The 12,576-nt window shown below is 43.0% G+C and overlaps 1 protein-coding gene across 2 annotated transcripts in view; it reads left to right on the top strand.

Annotated features, from left to right (window-relative positions):
* Positions 1–1,506: 1,506 nt before the first annotated feature.
* Positions 1,507–12,576, top strand: part of LOC126267313 (uncharacterized) — a 108,594-nt gene continuing 97,524 nt past the window's right edge. For both annotated transcript variants that reach the window (XM_049972409.1, XM_049972408.1), the window contains exon 1: positions 1,507–1,610. In XM_049972409.1, coding sequence (XP_049828366.1) covers positions 1,587–1,610 — 24 coding nt within the window. In that variant the 5' untranslated portion in view covers positions 1,507–1,586. The remainder of the gene's footprint in view (positions 1,611–12,576) is intronic.

Here is a 12,576-nt window from a genome sequence, read left to right as displayed (position 1 = left end):
ATAACCACAGAACTTTAAAAAAAAAAAAAAACTCATTTTGTTCGCTTCTGTTCTTTGCATCTGCTCGGGGCGGACGTCGTAAGAAAACCGTTTAAGTTCGTTATTGATCGATTAACCCAGTTTTTTTTTATTACAGAGGGCACTTAACCCTCTGACCAAACACTCTTTTTTTTTCTCTCATTTTGTTCGCTATTGTTCGTTGCATCTGCTCGGGGCGGACGTCGTAAGACATCCGTTTAAGTTCGTTGTTGATCGATTAGCTCAGTTTTTTTTTTTATTACAGAGGGCTGCTAACCCTCTGACCGAACACGCTGAGCTACCGTGCCGGCTTTGGACGCTGAGATTCTTGTAATTCACTCGATGTTGCACACGTTGAGCTCGGACCGTTCACTGTTTGTATTTTGCTTCTTTTTTTCACATTTCAGTACACCTTCTTCCTGTTTCCATGCTTGACTTGTGATCTGTTTTTGACGGGCTATCCACACGGCCATTTTACCACTAAACCTTACGGGGGTACGATGGGGAGTTTCCTTTGTGGATACAAATGACAGCTGCGCCAGTGCTGTGGTCTTTATACCCTGCGTACGCGGTACTTCAGTGCATTTCGTGTAACAGTTGAAACGTCCCCTTAGAAAAATTAATTAATTACTGTGCTGATAAACCCCTTACGTTATTTGATTTTCAAACAGCTGAGCAGAACTGAACGTACTCAGACATTTCGCTCTCTACCTATTCTGATCAACACTGAACTGACACACAATATTTTTAGCGCAACGCAGTCTCACTTTCAATAATCCCTACAAAAGAATGGCCCTGACTAACATTAACCTATACCTTTCACAAATAACTTACCTCACAAAAATCTTCGTTACTCGAACTACTGCAACACAGCAAGCGCCACTACTGCCAGCTAAATAAAAGATTCAAACTACTGAAGGCACTAACTACTGATGGCATAATTAGCAAATGAAAGATTTTGATAGAGAACAAAGAATGTATTTACCTTAATAGTTTTCAAAAGTCAAAATATATATAGCAGTTCATGGCATCCAGTCTTACAAATTTACTGTCTCTGATGGACACACGTCCAGATCATCCGCTCTGAAAACTCCGCCATTTCTCTCCCCACATCCACCACTGCTGGCGGCTCACCTCCTACTGCGCAGCGCTACGCGCTGTTAACAGCCAACTTCCCAACACTACAATGGCAAATTCCAACAATGACACCCAGCCACAGACTGCACACAGCCAGTGATTTTCATATAGAGCGCTACGTGGCCGTTGCATTACCAATATAAGAAGCTAAACAGCCTACTTGCAAAGTGTATGTTAGCGTCCCATAGGATGGGTAATGTAAAGAAGCAGTGAGTGAGCTGCGTGGAGTGGTGCGAGTGCAGGCAGGCAGCTGGCGTGCGGTGCGCTGCCGCCCTAGAGCCACCCCTGCACCTGTCTGCTCTCGGCTGGTCTGGGCTGCGCGCGGTATAAAGCGGCGGGCGGTGTCGCGCGCCCACCAGTCTGCTCTGGACCTCCGCCGCTGACGCCGCACCCCGCTGTACGCCACACGCACTGTGCTGCTCTGCTCCGACATGGCACGCGCTGCTTCTCTGCTGGTGAGTCCACCTCATCTCGTCCCCCGTCACCGCGCCAAACCGCAGCGTAGGCTCACCAATCGCAACCTGGTGTCGAATTATTTTCACAGTTGGCTCACGATAATCTGGCCAATTGTTGGAAAATACAGGCGTCGGTCAAAATCCTGTCAATGCGAACGAAAGTGTTTCATTGCATATAGTCGCATCACGATGTAAAAACACGTATCCGGCCGGTAGCTGGTTCGAATCCTGCCGCGGGCATGGATGTGTGTGATCTCCGTAGGTTAGTTAGGTTTAAATAGTTCTAAGTTCTAGGGGACTGATGACCTCAGTAGTTTAGTCCCATAGTGCTCAGAGCCATTTGAACCATTTGAAAAACACGTAAAGTTTGCATCACCTTTAGGTGAGTACTGTTTATAAGACAGGTTGAAACGAGACTGTTTCGTCTTTGTTCACTGCCCGAAAGGTCATTGGATAAATCCTGAAACAAACTTCCTGAATTTTTAATTTGTAAAGTCATTCCTCCTCGACGTCCACACCTACTGACTGTTTTAGTGTGCCAATACGTGTGCCTCCGGATGCCCCACGACGTGGCCGACCTATCAACGTTCCTTTCTCTTAAGTATAAGTTCTGTTACCCTTTTCCGTGTCCTCTCCGTATTTAGAAGTTAGGAACGTGATCCTCGACGGGAGTCTCATGTGGTGTACTACATTTCTAAAGCGATCAATTTTTCCTTGGTAGTATAATAAGCGTCCAGATCCGGCGTCCTGCTGAAGATAAATGTAAATTAATGCAGATGAACAGGAAAAAACAATCCCGTAGTGTTTGAATACTCCATTAGTAGTGTAGCGCTTGAAACAGTCACGTCGATTAAATATTTGGGCGTAACATTGCAGAGCGATATGAAGTGGAGCAAGCATGTAATGGCAGTTGTGGGGAAGGCGGATAGTCGTCTTTGGTTCATTGGTGGAATTTTGGGAAGATATTATAAAACACTAATACGACCTATTCTTGAGTGCTGCTCGAGCGTTTGGGATATCAGGTCGGATTGAGCGAGGAGATAGAAGCGAGTGTTACGGAAATGCTTCAGGAGCTCGGGTGGGAGTCTCTAGAGGAAAGGAGGCGTTCTTTTCGTCAATCGTTACTGAGGAAATTTAGAGAACTAGCATCTGAGACTGACTGCAGTACAATTTTAATGCCGCCAACTTATATTTCGCGGAAAGACCATTAAGATAAGATAAGAGAGATTACGGCTCGTACAGAGGCATATAGACAATCATTTTTCCCTCGTTCTGTTTGGGAGTGGAACAGGGAGAGAAAATGCTAGTTGTGGTACGAGGTACCCTCCCACACGATCCGAATGGTGGATTGCGGAGTATGTATGTAGATGTAAAAGAGCTCTAGCCCTAATCTCTTCTGAATGTGCTGATAGTGGGTTTTCCGGAACTGAATTGAGCTTTATAGAAGTTTTAGTGCCCACTTAATACGACAGTTACTTGTCATCGAACTTCCAAATAGATTCATCTTCAGTCCCAGAGAAAATTTTGTCAATTATCCCGACGTAGTCTTCTCTGAATGTCGTCATTCTTCGATTCACTGACTTCTGGCACTCTTTTGAATACATTTGAAGATCTTCCAGTACATCTAACCATCTCATATGAGCCAGTCTCCACTCAAGTGAGCTCTTATACAGCGCGCTCGGAAAGTTTCTGTGGGCTGGACTGCAGGATTAGATTATGTTGGATGTTTGAAACAAAATTTGCAGAAAACAAGTTAGCAGAAATATCATTCATACATACGCGAGATTTTTTAAAAATTTGTTCTACTGTTTCGTAACATTAAACTATTTCGTTCCGTTGATGAAAGTTATTAAACAAGATCTGAAGTATTTACCTGTTCAATTTGCTTTCATGTAATGGTTGTTGATCTGAGGAACATATTTCCTCGCTAAACATGCGTTTCGTCGATAAATAGACAGTTTTAGTACAGGAGGTACGTGCTGAAAAGTTTCCGGAAGCAGCTGCAGCTCAGCATAATGCGGTTCATCGACTTATTGACAAATTTCGAGAGATAGGTGCAGTGTTACATAGTGAATGAAGTAGAAGACCAGCTAAATTAAACGAACATTTGTTGTTGGATGTTTCTGACTCTACGTGGCAGAGCACAGCAAGTTTATTTCGCAAGCTGGTACATGAAAGACGTATCGGGCTTACACCCGCGCATAAAGCTGCTTCGCAAATGTTGAAATAGTTCTTGTATAAATTGAGAGCAGTGCATGAATTGAAAGACTCGGGTCATGAAAACCGAATCCTTTCCTGCAGTTGGTTGGTTGGTTTAGGGGAGGGTACCAAACAGAGAGGTCATCGATTCCGTCGGGTTAGGGAAGGATGCGGAAGGAAGTCGGCCGTGGTCTTTCACAGCAGCCATACCGGCATTTCCATGAGGCGATTTAGGAAAATCACGGAAAACCTAAATCAGGATGGCCGGACGCGGGTTTGAACCGTCGTCCTCCCGAATGCGAGTCCAGTGCGTTAACCACTGCACCACCTCGCTCGGTCACCGTCTATACAAACGAGGCCTGGTTGTACCTGCCTGCTCAAGCTAACACATTAAAGACACGGTAATGGTCAACGGAGAATCAACTGCTTGATAGAGTTGGAGTGTGGGTGGCAGCATCCAGACGGAGCATCATTGGATCTTTAATTTTTGAAGAAACCATGAACAGTGAACGTTTTAGTTTAACGACCCATGATTTCATTGGCCAAACAAAAGATGACGAAATCAGCATCTCATGGTTTCAGCAAGATGGCGCTTCTAGGCACACAGCCAGAAACACTAAGCGTCTTTTGGAAAGTTTTTTGGGGAACGTGTCACCTTAGAAAACCTATGGTCTCCCCACTCGCCAGGCCTTTCTCCACCCGACTTTATTGTGTGGGGAGCGCAAAATGTCTACTGCATCGCAATCGCCTACACCCGCTCTGTAACTTATACCTGAAATAAATGCGTTGTTGAGAAGCATATCACAATCAGATTCGCAAACGGTGTTATCCAATAAAATCAAGCGAGTTGAGATTTGTATAGCCGCCCGTGGATGTCATTTCCAACAAACGTAATTGACAGCAGATTTCCGAACGCCCTGTATAACCCTAGCAGCAACTGCTGTTTATTTAAGAGACCTAAATGTTTCGTTCTTATTTTTTAAATTACTTCTTGGGACTCATTATTTATTTAACTGTGGTCAACATTATTTTGTTATTGATTTAACTGAAAAGAATAGTGCTCATTTTTGCATTGACAAGGTCGATTTTTCTGTGCTACATCATTCAAACACTGGCGGTTACACGTCATATAACGGCATAACGCGGATATGTATTATCAATCACATGAGATGATTCGTTAACGTTTAGTAGAAAATTGAGTTTTCATCATAGCCGTCCCGTTTTGGGATACTAGATGAATTCTAAGATCTATATTTCCTCATAACCTTCGATTTTCGTTTAATTCTAACTGTGAGAGTATATCCGAAGCTGGCAGCTTTCATTCCAGTGATAGAAAGGCAAATTTTTATGTTGTTCGAAAAGAGAATATACGGAAACTGATGGAGAAAAAGTATGCTTGAAGTTTACTTTGCCCACAGACCTGGGTGAAAGACCTAGGAAGGTCTGGTTATATATAGTCGACGAATGGGTACAAACATTCTGTTCAATCTCTCATATATCAGCCTAGATTCTGAACCAAAGACGAGAGACAGAAATCCGTATTGCGAAGTTGTACTGTTAAAGAGTCATTGATGCTAGAGGTCCGAACTACCGTACTACTAATTCCACCCACACACAGACTCATAAAAGGTTTTTATTGGAACCGGTGTTCCCGATACTGAAAGGAATCCGTCACTGCTCAGAGTGAAAGGTACGTCATGAATTTCCCTAACATTTGACACTGAAAATCCAACAGAATGAATCTGTTTTGTAGTGACAGCTACAATAGTTTCCAGGAGTGTTTCGAGAATGTACCGTGTATCGAACACTACCACTGGACGGAAAATGCCGGTCACTCCTGTTTGTAATAACGATGGAGGAATGGATGGGCAGACCAACATACGAAACGTTCATGTCTTGCAGATTGTTATGTAAACTCTAACAACAGATAGAGCGGGTCAGTGGTAATCGTCTGGACTCGTGTTGTGGGGGACTGGCGGTTTCACGAGAATAACACAAATTGCCTTACCGAGTATATGGAGACGTACAAACAGTCATTTTCCCTTCGCCCTATAATTGCGACTGAACAAGACTGCGAGTAGCTAGTATTGGTACAAATTAATATTATGCAAGCAGTGGCCAAGCGGTGGCTGGTGGAGATTATACATGGGCTTTATATGCCGAGCGGGGTAGCGTATTGGTTAAGCTGTAGCCTCGCATTATGGAAGAACATGGTGCGAATCCATGCCCATCTGTCTATGTGGAACTGTTTTACGGTTTTCCTAAGGCATCTATGTTCCTAATAGTTTTCCTAATGACGGAAGGATTCTTTTGAAATCCACACAATCTGTTGACCGTCCCATACTTGACCGATCCGAGCTGTTGCTCCGTCTCTAATTTGATCGCTGTCGACGGGGTATTAAATATTAATTTTCCTTCACCTTCATCTAGTTCTATATCTACATCTACATGATTGCTCTGCAATTCACAATTAAATGCCTGGCAAAGGGTTCATCGATCCACCTTCAAGCTACTTCTCTTCCAGTTTACTCTCGAACAGCACGCGGGAAGAAAACGAACACTTAAATCTTCCCGTGGGAGCTTCAGTCGCTCGTATTTTATAACGGTGATCACATCTCCCTATGTAGAATGGCACCAACGAAATATTTTCGCAGTCTGAGGAGAAAGTAGGTGATTGAAATTTCATGAGGAGCTCATGCCGCAGAGAAAAACGCCGTTGTTTTAGTGACCGCCACCCCAGTTCGTGGATCGTATGCCTTGCACTCCCTCACCTATTTCGCGATAATCAAAACGAGCTGCCCTTCTTTGAAGTTTTTCGATGTCCTTCGTCAATCCTATCTGATGTGGATCCCACAGCGCACAGCAATACTGAAGATGGTGGACAAGAGTAGTTTAGCAGCCTTTTTAGTAAACCTGCTATGTTTTCTAAGTGTTCTGGCAATAAATCCCAGTCTTTGCTTGGCTTTCTCCAGAACTTAATCTATGTGATCTTTCCAATTAAAGTTATGCGTTATCTGTAATTCCTAAGTATTTAGATAAGTTTACAGCCTTTAGATTTGTGTGTTTTACCGTGTAACTGGAATTTGGCGAATTTTCTTTAATGCTCGTGTGGATGACTTCACACTTCTTAATGAGGTGGAGTCAACTGCCACTTTTGGCACCATACAGATATATCGTCTATACCATTTTGCAATTCGTCTTCGTCAACTGATGACTTTAATGATGATAAATAGCAATGTCATTTGCAAACAATCTAAGGGAACTGCTCATGTTGTCTCCTACATCGTTTATGTAGATCAGGAACTACAAACGGCCTATACCACTGCCATGGGGACGCCAGATATTACTTGTGTTTCGCTCGATGACCTTCCGTTAATTATTACGAACTGTGACCTCTCTGACAGGAAATCACGAATCTAGACACATAGTGAGATGATACTCGCATGCAATTTAATGAAAAGTCGCTTATGAGGACTCGTATAAAAAGCGTTCTGGAAATCTAGAAATATGGAATCAATTTGACGTCCTCTGTCGATAGCACTCGATACTTCGTGGATGTAAAGAGCTAATTGTGTTTCACAAGAATGATCTTTTTGAATTCGTTTTCGTTGTTTGTCAATAAATCGTTTTCTTCGAGGTGATTCATAACGTTGGAACACAGTATATGTTCCAAAATTCTACAGCAAATCGAAGTCAGTAATATGGGTCTGTAATTCAGCGGACTATTATTTTCTTTCTTGGTGTTACGTGCGCAGCTTTCCAATCTCTGACTACGGATATTTCTATGACCGAGCGGTTGTATATGGCTCATAACTAGTTGTATTGTATCAGCATACTCTGAAAGGAACGTAACTAGAATACAACGTGGACCGGAGGCCTTGCCCTTCGTGAATGTTTTAAGCTGCTTCCCTACACCAAGGATACCTGATTCTAAGTTACTCATGTTGTTAATTCGAGTTCTTTTTTGTGAAGGAATGTCCGAAAACCGTGTTTAATAGTTATGCTTTAGTGGTACTGTCATCAATAATACCACCATTGTTATCGCGCAGTGAAGGTGTTCATGCGTCTTGCCACTGGTGTACTTTACATATGACCCGCATCTCTTTGGGCTTCCTGCCAGATTTCGAGACTGTGTTTCGTCATGGAAAATATTAAAATCATCTCGCACTGAAGTTCGCACTTAATTTCGATCTTCTGCAAAACTTCGCTATTCCTTAGGATTTTGCGTTCTTTTGAATTTGGTATGCTTTTTTCGTTGCTTCTGCACCAGTGTTCAGACCTGTTTTGTGTACCATGGGGGATCGGTATCATCTCTTACAAACCTGTTCGATATATTTCTCTCAATTACCGACGAAGCTAACCCTTTGAATTAAAACCATATCTACGTTTACGTTGTCAGATTGAAAGGAGTAGAAACTGTCTCTTAGAAAGGTGTCAACAGATTTTTTATCTGCTTTTTTGAATAGGTGTACTTTGCGTTTGTTTTTGGTGGCTTTGGAAGTTACGGTATCCAGTCTAGCTACAACAACCTTACGGTCACTAATCCTTGTATCTGTCATGATGCTGCTTATTTGGTCTTGTTTCAAAAAATGGTTCAAATGGCTATGAGCACTATGGGACACAACTGCTGTGGTCATCAGTTCCCTAGTACTTAGAACTACTTAAACCTAACTAACCTAAGGACATCTCACACGTCCATGCCCGAGGCAGGATTCGAACCTGCGACCATAGCAGTCGCACGGTTCCGGACTGCGCGACTAGAACCACGAGACCACCGCGGCCGGCGGTCTTGTTTATTGGGTGCTAAGAGGTCAAGCATGTTTTTGCAATCATTTTGACGTCGAATGTGGTCCTGAAATAGTGGTTTAAAATAATTTTCTGAGAAGGCATTTAATACGATTTCTACTACGTTCTATGCCTACTGCCAACATTAAACATGTATTTTCTGCAACATATGGAGTGTAGATTGAAGTCACTACGAACTATAATTGTTTGAGTTGTCTACCTATTTGAAATGACACTCAAGTTTTATTTGAACTGTTCAGCAACTGTATCATCTGAGTCGGGGGTTTGATAAAAGGAGCCAATTAATAATTTATTGCGGTTTCAAGTATAACATCTACCCATATTAACTCACAGGAGCTATCTACTTTAATATCACTACGAAGTAAATTACTTCTCACAGCAATAAACACTCCACCAGAAAATCTATTCAATCTATACTTTATGAAGACCGTTAGGTCCTTTGTAAAAAATTGGCTGAACTAATTTCCGGCTTTATCCAGCTTTCCGCATCTACAAAGATTTGAGATTCAGTACTTCCTTCTTTCCTTCCATTTCTTCCCCTCTTATTTTCACTTAAACAAGGACTCATTCTCTTTTCCGTTGTCGCAACGTAGTCTTGTCCATTTTGTTTGAAACTGTGTGTCCTAAGAGTCTACTTAACAAAGTCTCGAAAGTTGTTCTTCGATTCGTAGTTGCAAAGATCACTCTTGAGGAAGGAAGGATGTTTAATCACGTCTACAATGCCATCACTACGGACGGAGCATATGCTAGATTTGGGGAAGGATATCTGTCGCGCCCTTCTCAAAGAACCATCGAGGCATTTGTCTTTAAGCGATTTGGGGAAACCACGGGAAACCTGAACTTGGATGCACGCGACTGTTGAAAGGGTTGTACATGTCACAGGGCGAGTACCGACCCTAAATCCCGCCTCATAGCTGGTAATAAGTAAGCTTGCTCACTGCCTCGCTACCTTCCTTGTTGCCCCCACGCAGGCGTCTTTGACTGCTAGGCTGTCTGGCTGCGGGGAGCTTCCTACGATTTTGGGAGATATCTCTCTCTGTAAGAGTCTCTGAATGCTAGCTGCACCTGTCAAACGTAATGCAGTGCGTTGTACTGTATGGCGGATCTTCTACAGAAACGAAAGCAACACCGGGGTGTGCTCCAGCGAAGCGTAATAGGACCTCTGTTTTCCATATACATAAATTATTTACCGGAGAGGATCAGCAGTACCATGAGTCTGTTCTCCGATGATGCAGTCGTGTACAGGAAAGTATCTTTGTTGTGTGGCTTTGAGGAATTGCGTAACGACTTGGACAAAATTTCCCCTTCGGGTAATGGATTTTTCCTCTGTTCGATGAGATTTCGGGATTGAAGCCGGATCATGTTGACTTCTTGCCACGATATTTCGGCTGGCAATCGTCCAGCCATCTTCAGGTGAGTGTCCGTCACTGACGATTGCCACCCGAAATATTGTGGCAAGAAGTTAACATGATCCGGATGCAATCCCAAAATCTCATCGAACATTCAGTACATCGGGAAAACTTCAAGAATAACGATTTCACCTCTATTTAAATGTGGATTAATGTAAGATAAGGTCTCAACAACGAGAAAGAACGTTCTGTGCATATCGTATACTTAGGATTAATGCTAAGAGACGAAATGAAAATGGGACGATTACGTAATGTCAGTATTGAGTAAGGCAAATGGGGAGTTAACATCTGCAAAGGAAATCGCGCACAAGACGCTAGTCGGACCAATTTGGAACAGTTCATAAAATGGTTCAAATGCCTCTGAGCACTATGGGACTTAACTGCTGTGGTCATCAGTCCCCTAGGACTTAGAACTACTTAAACCTAACTAACCTAAGGACATCACACACATCCATGCCCGAGGCAGGATTCGAACCTGCGACCGTAGCGGTCGCGCAGCTCCAGACTGTAGCGCCTAGCATCGTTCGGCCACTCCGGCCGGCCAACTTGGAATAGTGATCCAACGTTTGGAGTACTGATCACGTAGGCGTTACAACAGAAGAGGAACGATTTCAAAGACGTGTTGCTAGAATTGTAGCTGTTCGGTGTAGCGCGTATGAAAGTACAACAAAAATGCCCTGGGAGCTTGGAATTCTTGGAAGAAAGACGACGTACTTTTAGTTAAACCCTGTTGCGTAAATTTAGAGGACCTGTATTTGAAAAAGAGTGCGCGAGAAATATGCTGCCCGCATCGAATATCTTGTACAGGGATCATGAAAATAAAATAATATAGGTATGACTTTCGGCGGTCACATTTCCCTGTCTCAGTACGCGTATGGAATCGGTAAGATCTCAGCACACACACACACACACACACACACACACACACACACACACACACACACACACACATGCCCGAGGGAGGACTCGAACCTCCGACGAGAGGACCCACGCGAACCGTGACGGGGCGTCTCAGACAGCCCCGCAGTACGCGTATGGAATACGAAATAAAATCGATAGCATTACTACGATGAATACCTAGGCATGCACGGTACAGAGGCTTTCAGAGTAGCAGTAGACATAGTCCTACCCACACCTGACGTCACTACCTGCAACGGTGCCATTAATAGAGCGACACAGGTTGGAACTTACCGTCGCACAGACTTTTCCTTTCCGTGTAGGGTCCATAACTGACCGAGGTAAGTATTATTAGCCGATGCATATGGACAAGGTGCTCTCATTTATTAAAACAAATATTTGTGTGCTGAAGTTAAATGAATGACGTGTGCTACAATCATTGTAATTATTCTTAGAAAGTCAAATCTTAATGGAATATGATAATTATAGGCTTGACGATTCAGGTTGAAAAAAGAGATTCCATTCGAACGCTAACAACTGTCCGTGAACCTTAGAGAACAATCGCTGTCAACGTTTCTCCCCTTCATCCATGTTTTAGGCGACGCTTTCGCTCTTCTTCATTCCGCATTAGCCTCCAACTGTTCATGGCTCAGTACCAATACAGCTAATAATGCTGGTTACTCCTGAACATTGGCAAGTGAAACACACATACAGCCACGAAAGGACTTGACGCAGACCTCACAACTGACCCGCCGGCAAACAAACTTACGGCGGAAGTAGCTCCGCGTGACATGTGCTTTGACACAAATCTTGACTGGCTAATCAGGCTTGTTGTCCGAATGTTTCAATGCAGGGTGGCCAGCCCGGAAGATATTTACAGTACTGATGCGGGATCGACCCTTGTTAGTGAATAGGAGAACTTCCTATCGCAGGAAATACTAGAAACGGTGATTTAGATGTACCAGTCGGTTAACGTCACACCGCTTTGACAATCTTGTCACGAATGTATGGGGTGTTCCGTGACAATAGGACAATGAGCAGGGGCAGTACAACCTCCTGGACACGTGCATCAGCTGATCTCTCTCCCTGTGATTTCCTATCTTTGTGTAATACACCTTGTTTTATGTGACCGTGTTTGGGCGCACTGAAAACATAATATTTTATATACGTATGTTTTTAATTAGACAGCCGTTCATAAGTATGATCTCTGTTTGAATGCGGGTTCTTGCCGAGAATATTTATTGTTATCATCCAGATAGTTTCGTAATTTGGACGACGATGTAGGCTAAAAACTCAGAATGTTGTTTATTGTTCGCTGCTGTCAGTTAACCAGTGAGGTAATTTATAATTTAATTTTATCCATAATTTGCAGCTTTAATTGTGACTGCGTTCGGTACACTGGAAGTGTGAAATAAAAAAACGCCTTCAGTCAGAAATTTTCGTGTTTTATTAAACACACGATACATTTCATACCCTGTGGGTCCAGCATCAGGTGTGGTTTATTTTTGCTCTTTAATGAGGTGAAATGCATATTCCTGTCATGAAAAGGTTTGATGTTAGGACTTGAATTTCGCAAGTCTAACGCGGAAAATATTTGCGAAATAGTGGAAAAAATGAATAGTGTAAACTTATCACATAGTCCAAGAAAAGCTTTT

The sequence above is a fragment of the Schistocerca gregaria genome, chromosome 4 (genome assembly GCF_023897955.1).
Source record: "Schistocerca gregaria isolate iqSchGreg1 chromosome 4, iqSchGreg1.2, whole genome shotgun sequence".
Taxonomy (NCBI): Eukaryota; Metazoa; Arthropoda; class Insecta; order Orthoptera; family Acrididae; genus Schistocerca; species Schistocerca gregaria.
Note: the sequence above shows the minus strand (reverse complement) of the source record. Positions and strands in the feature narration are given on the sequence as shown.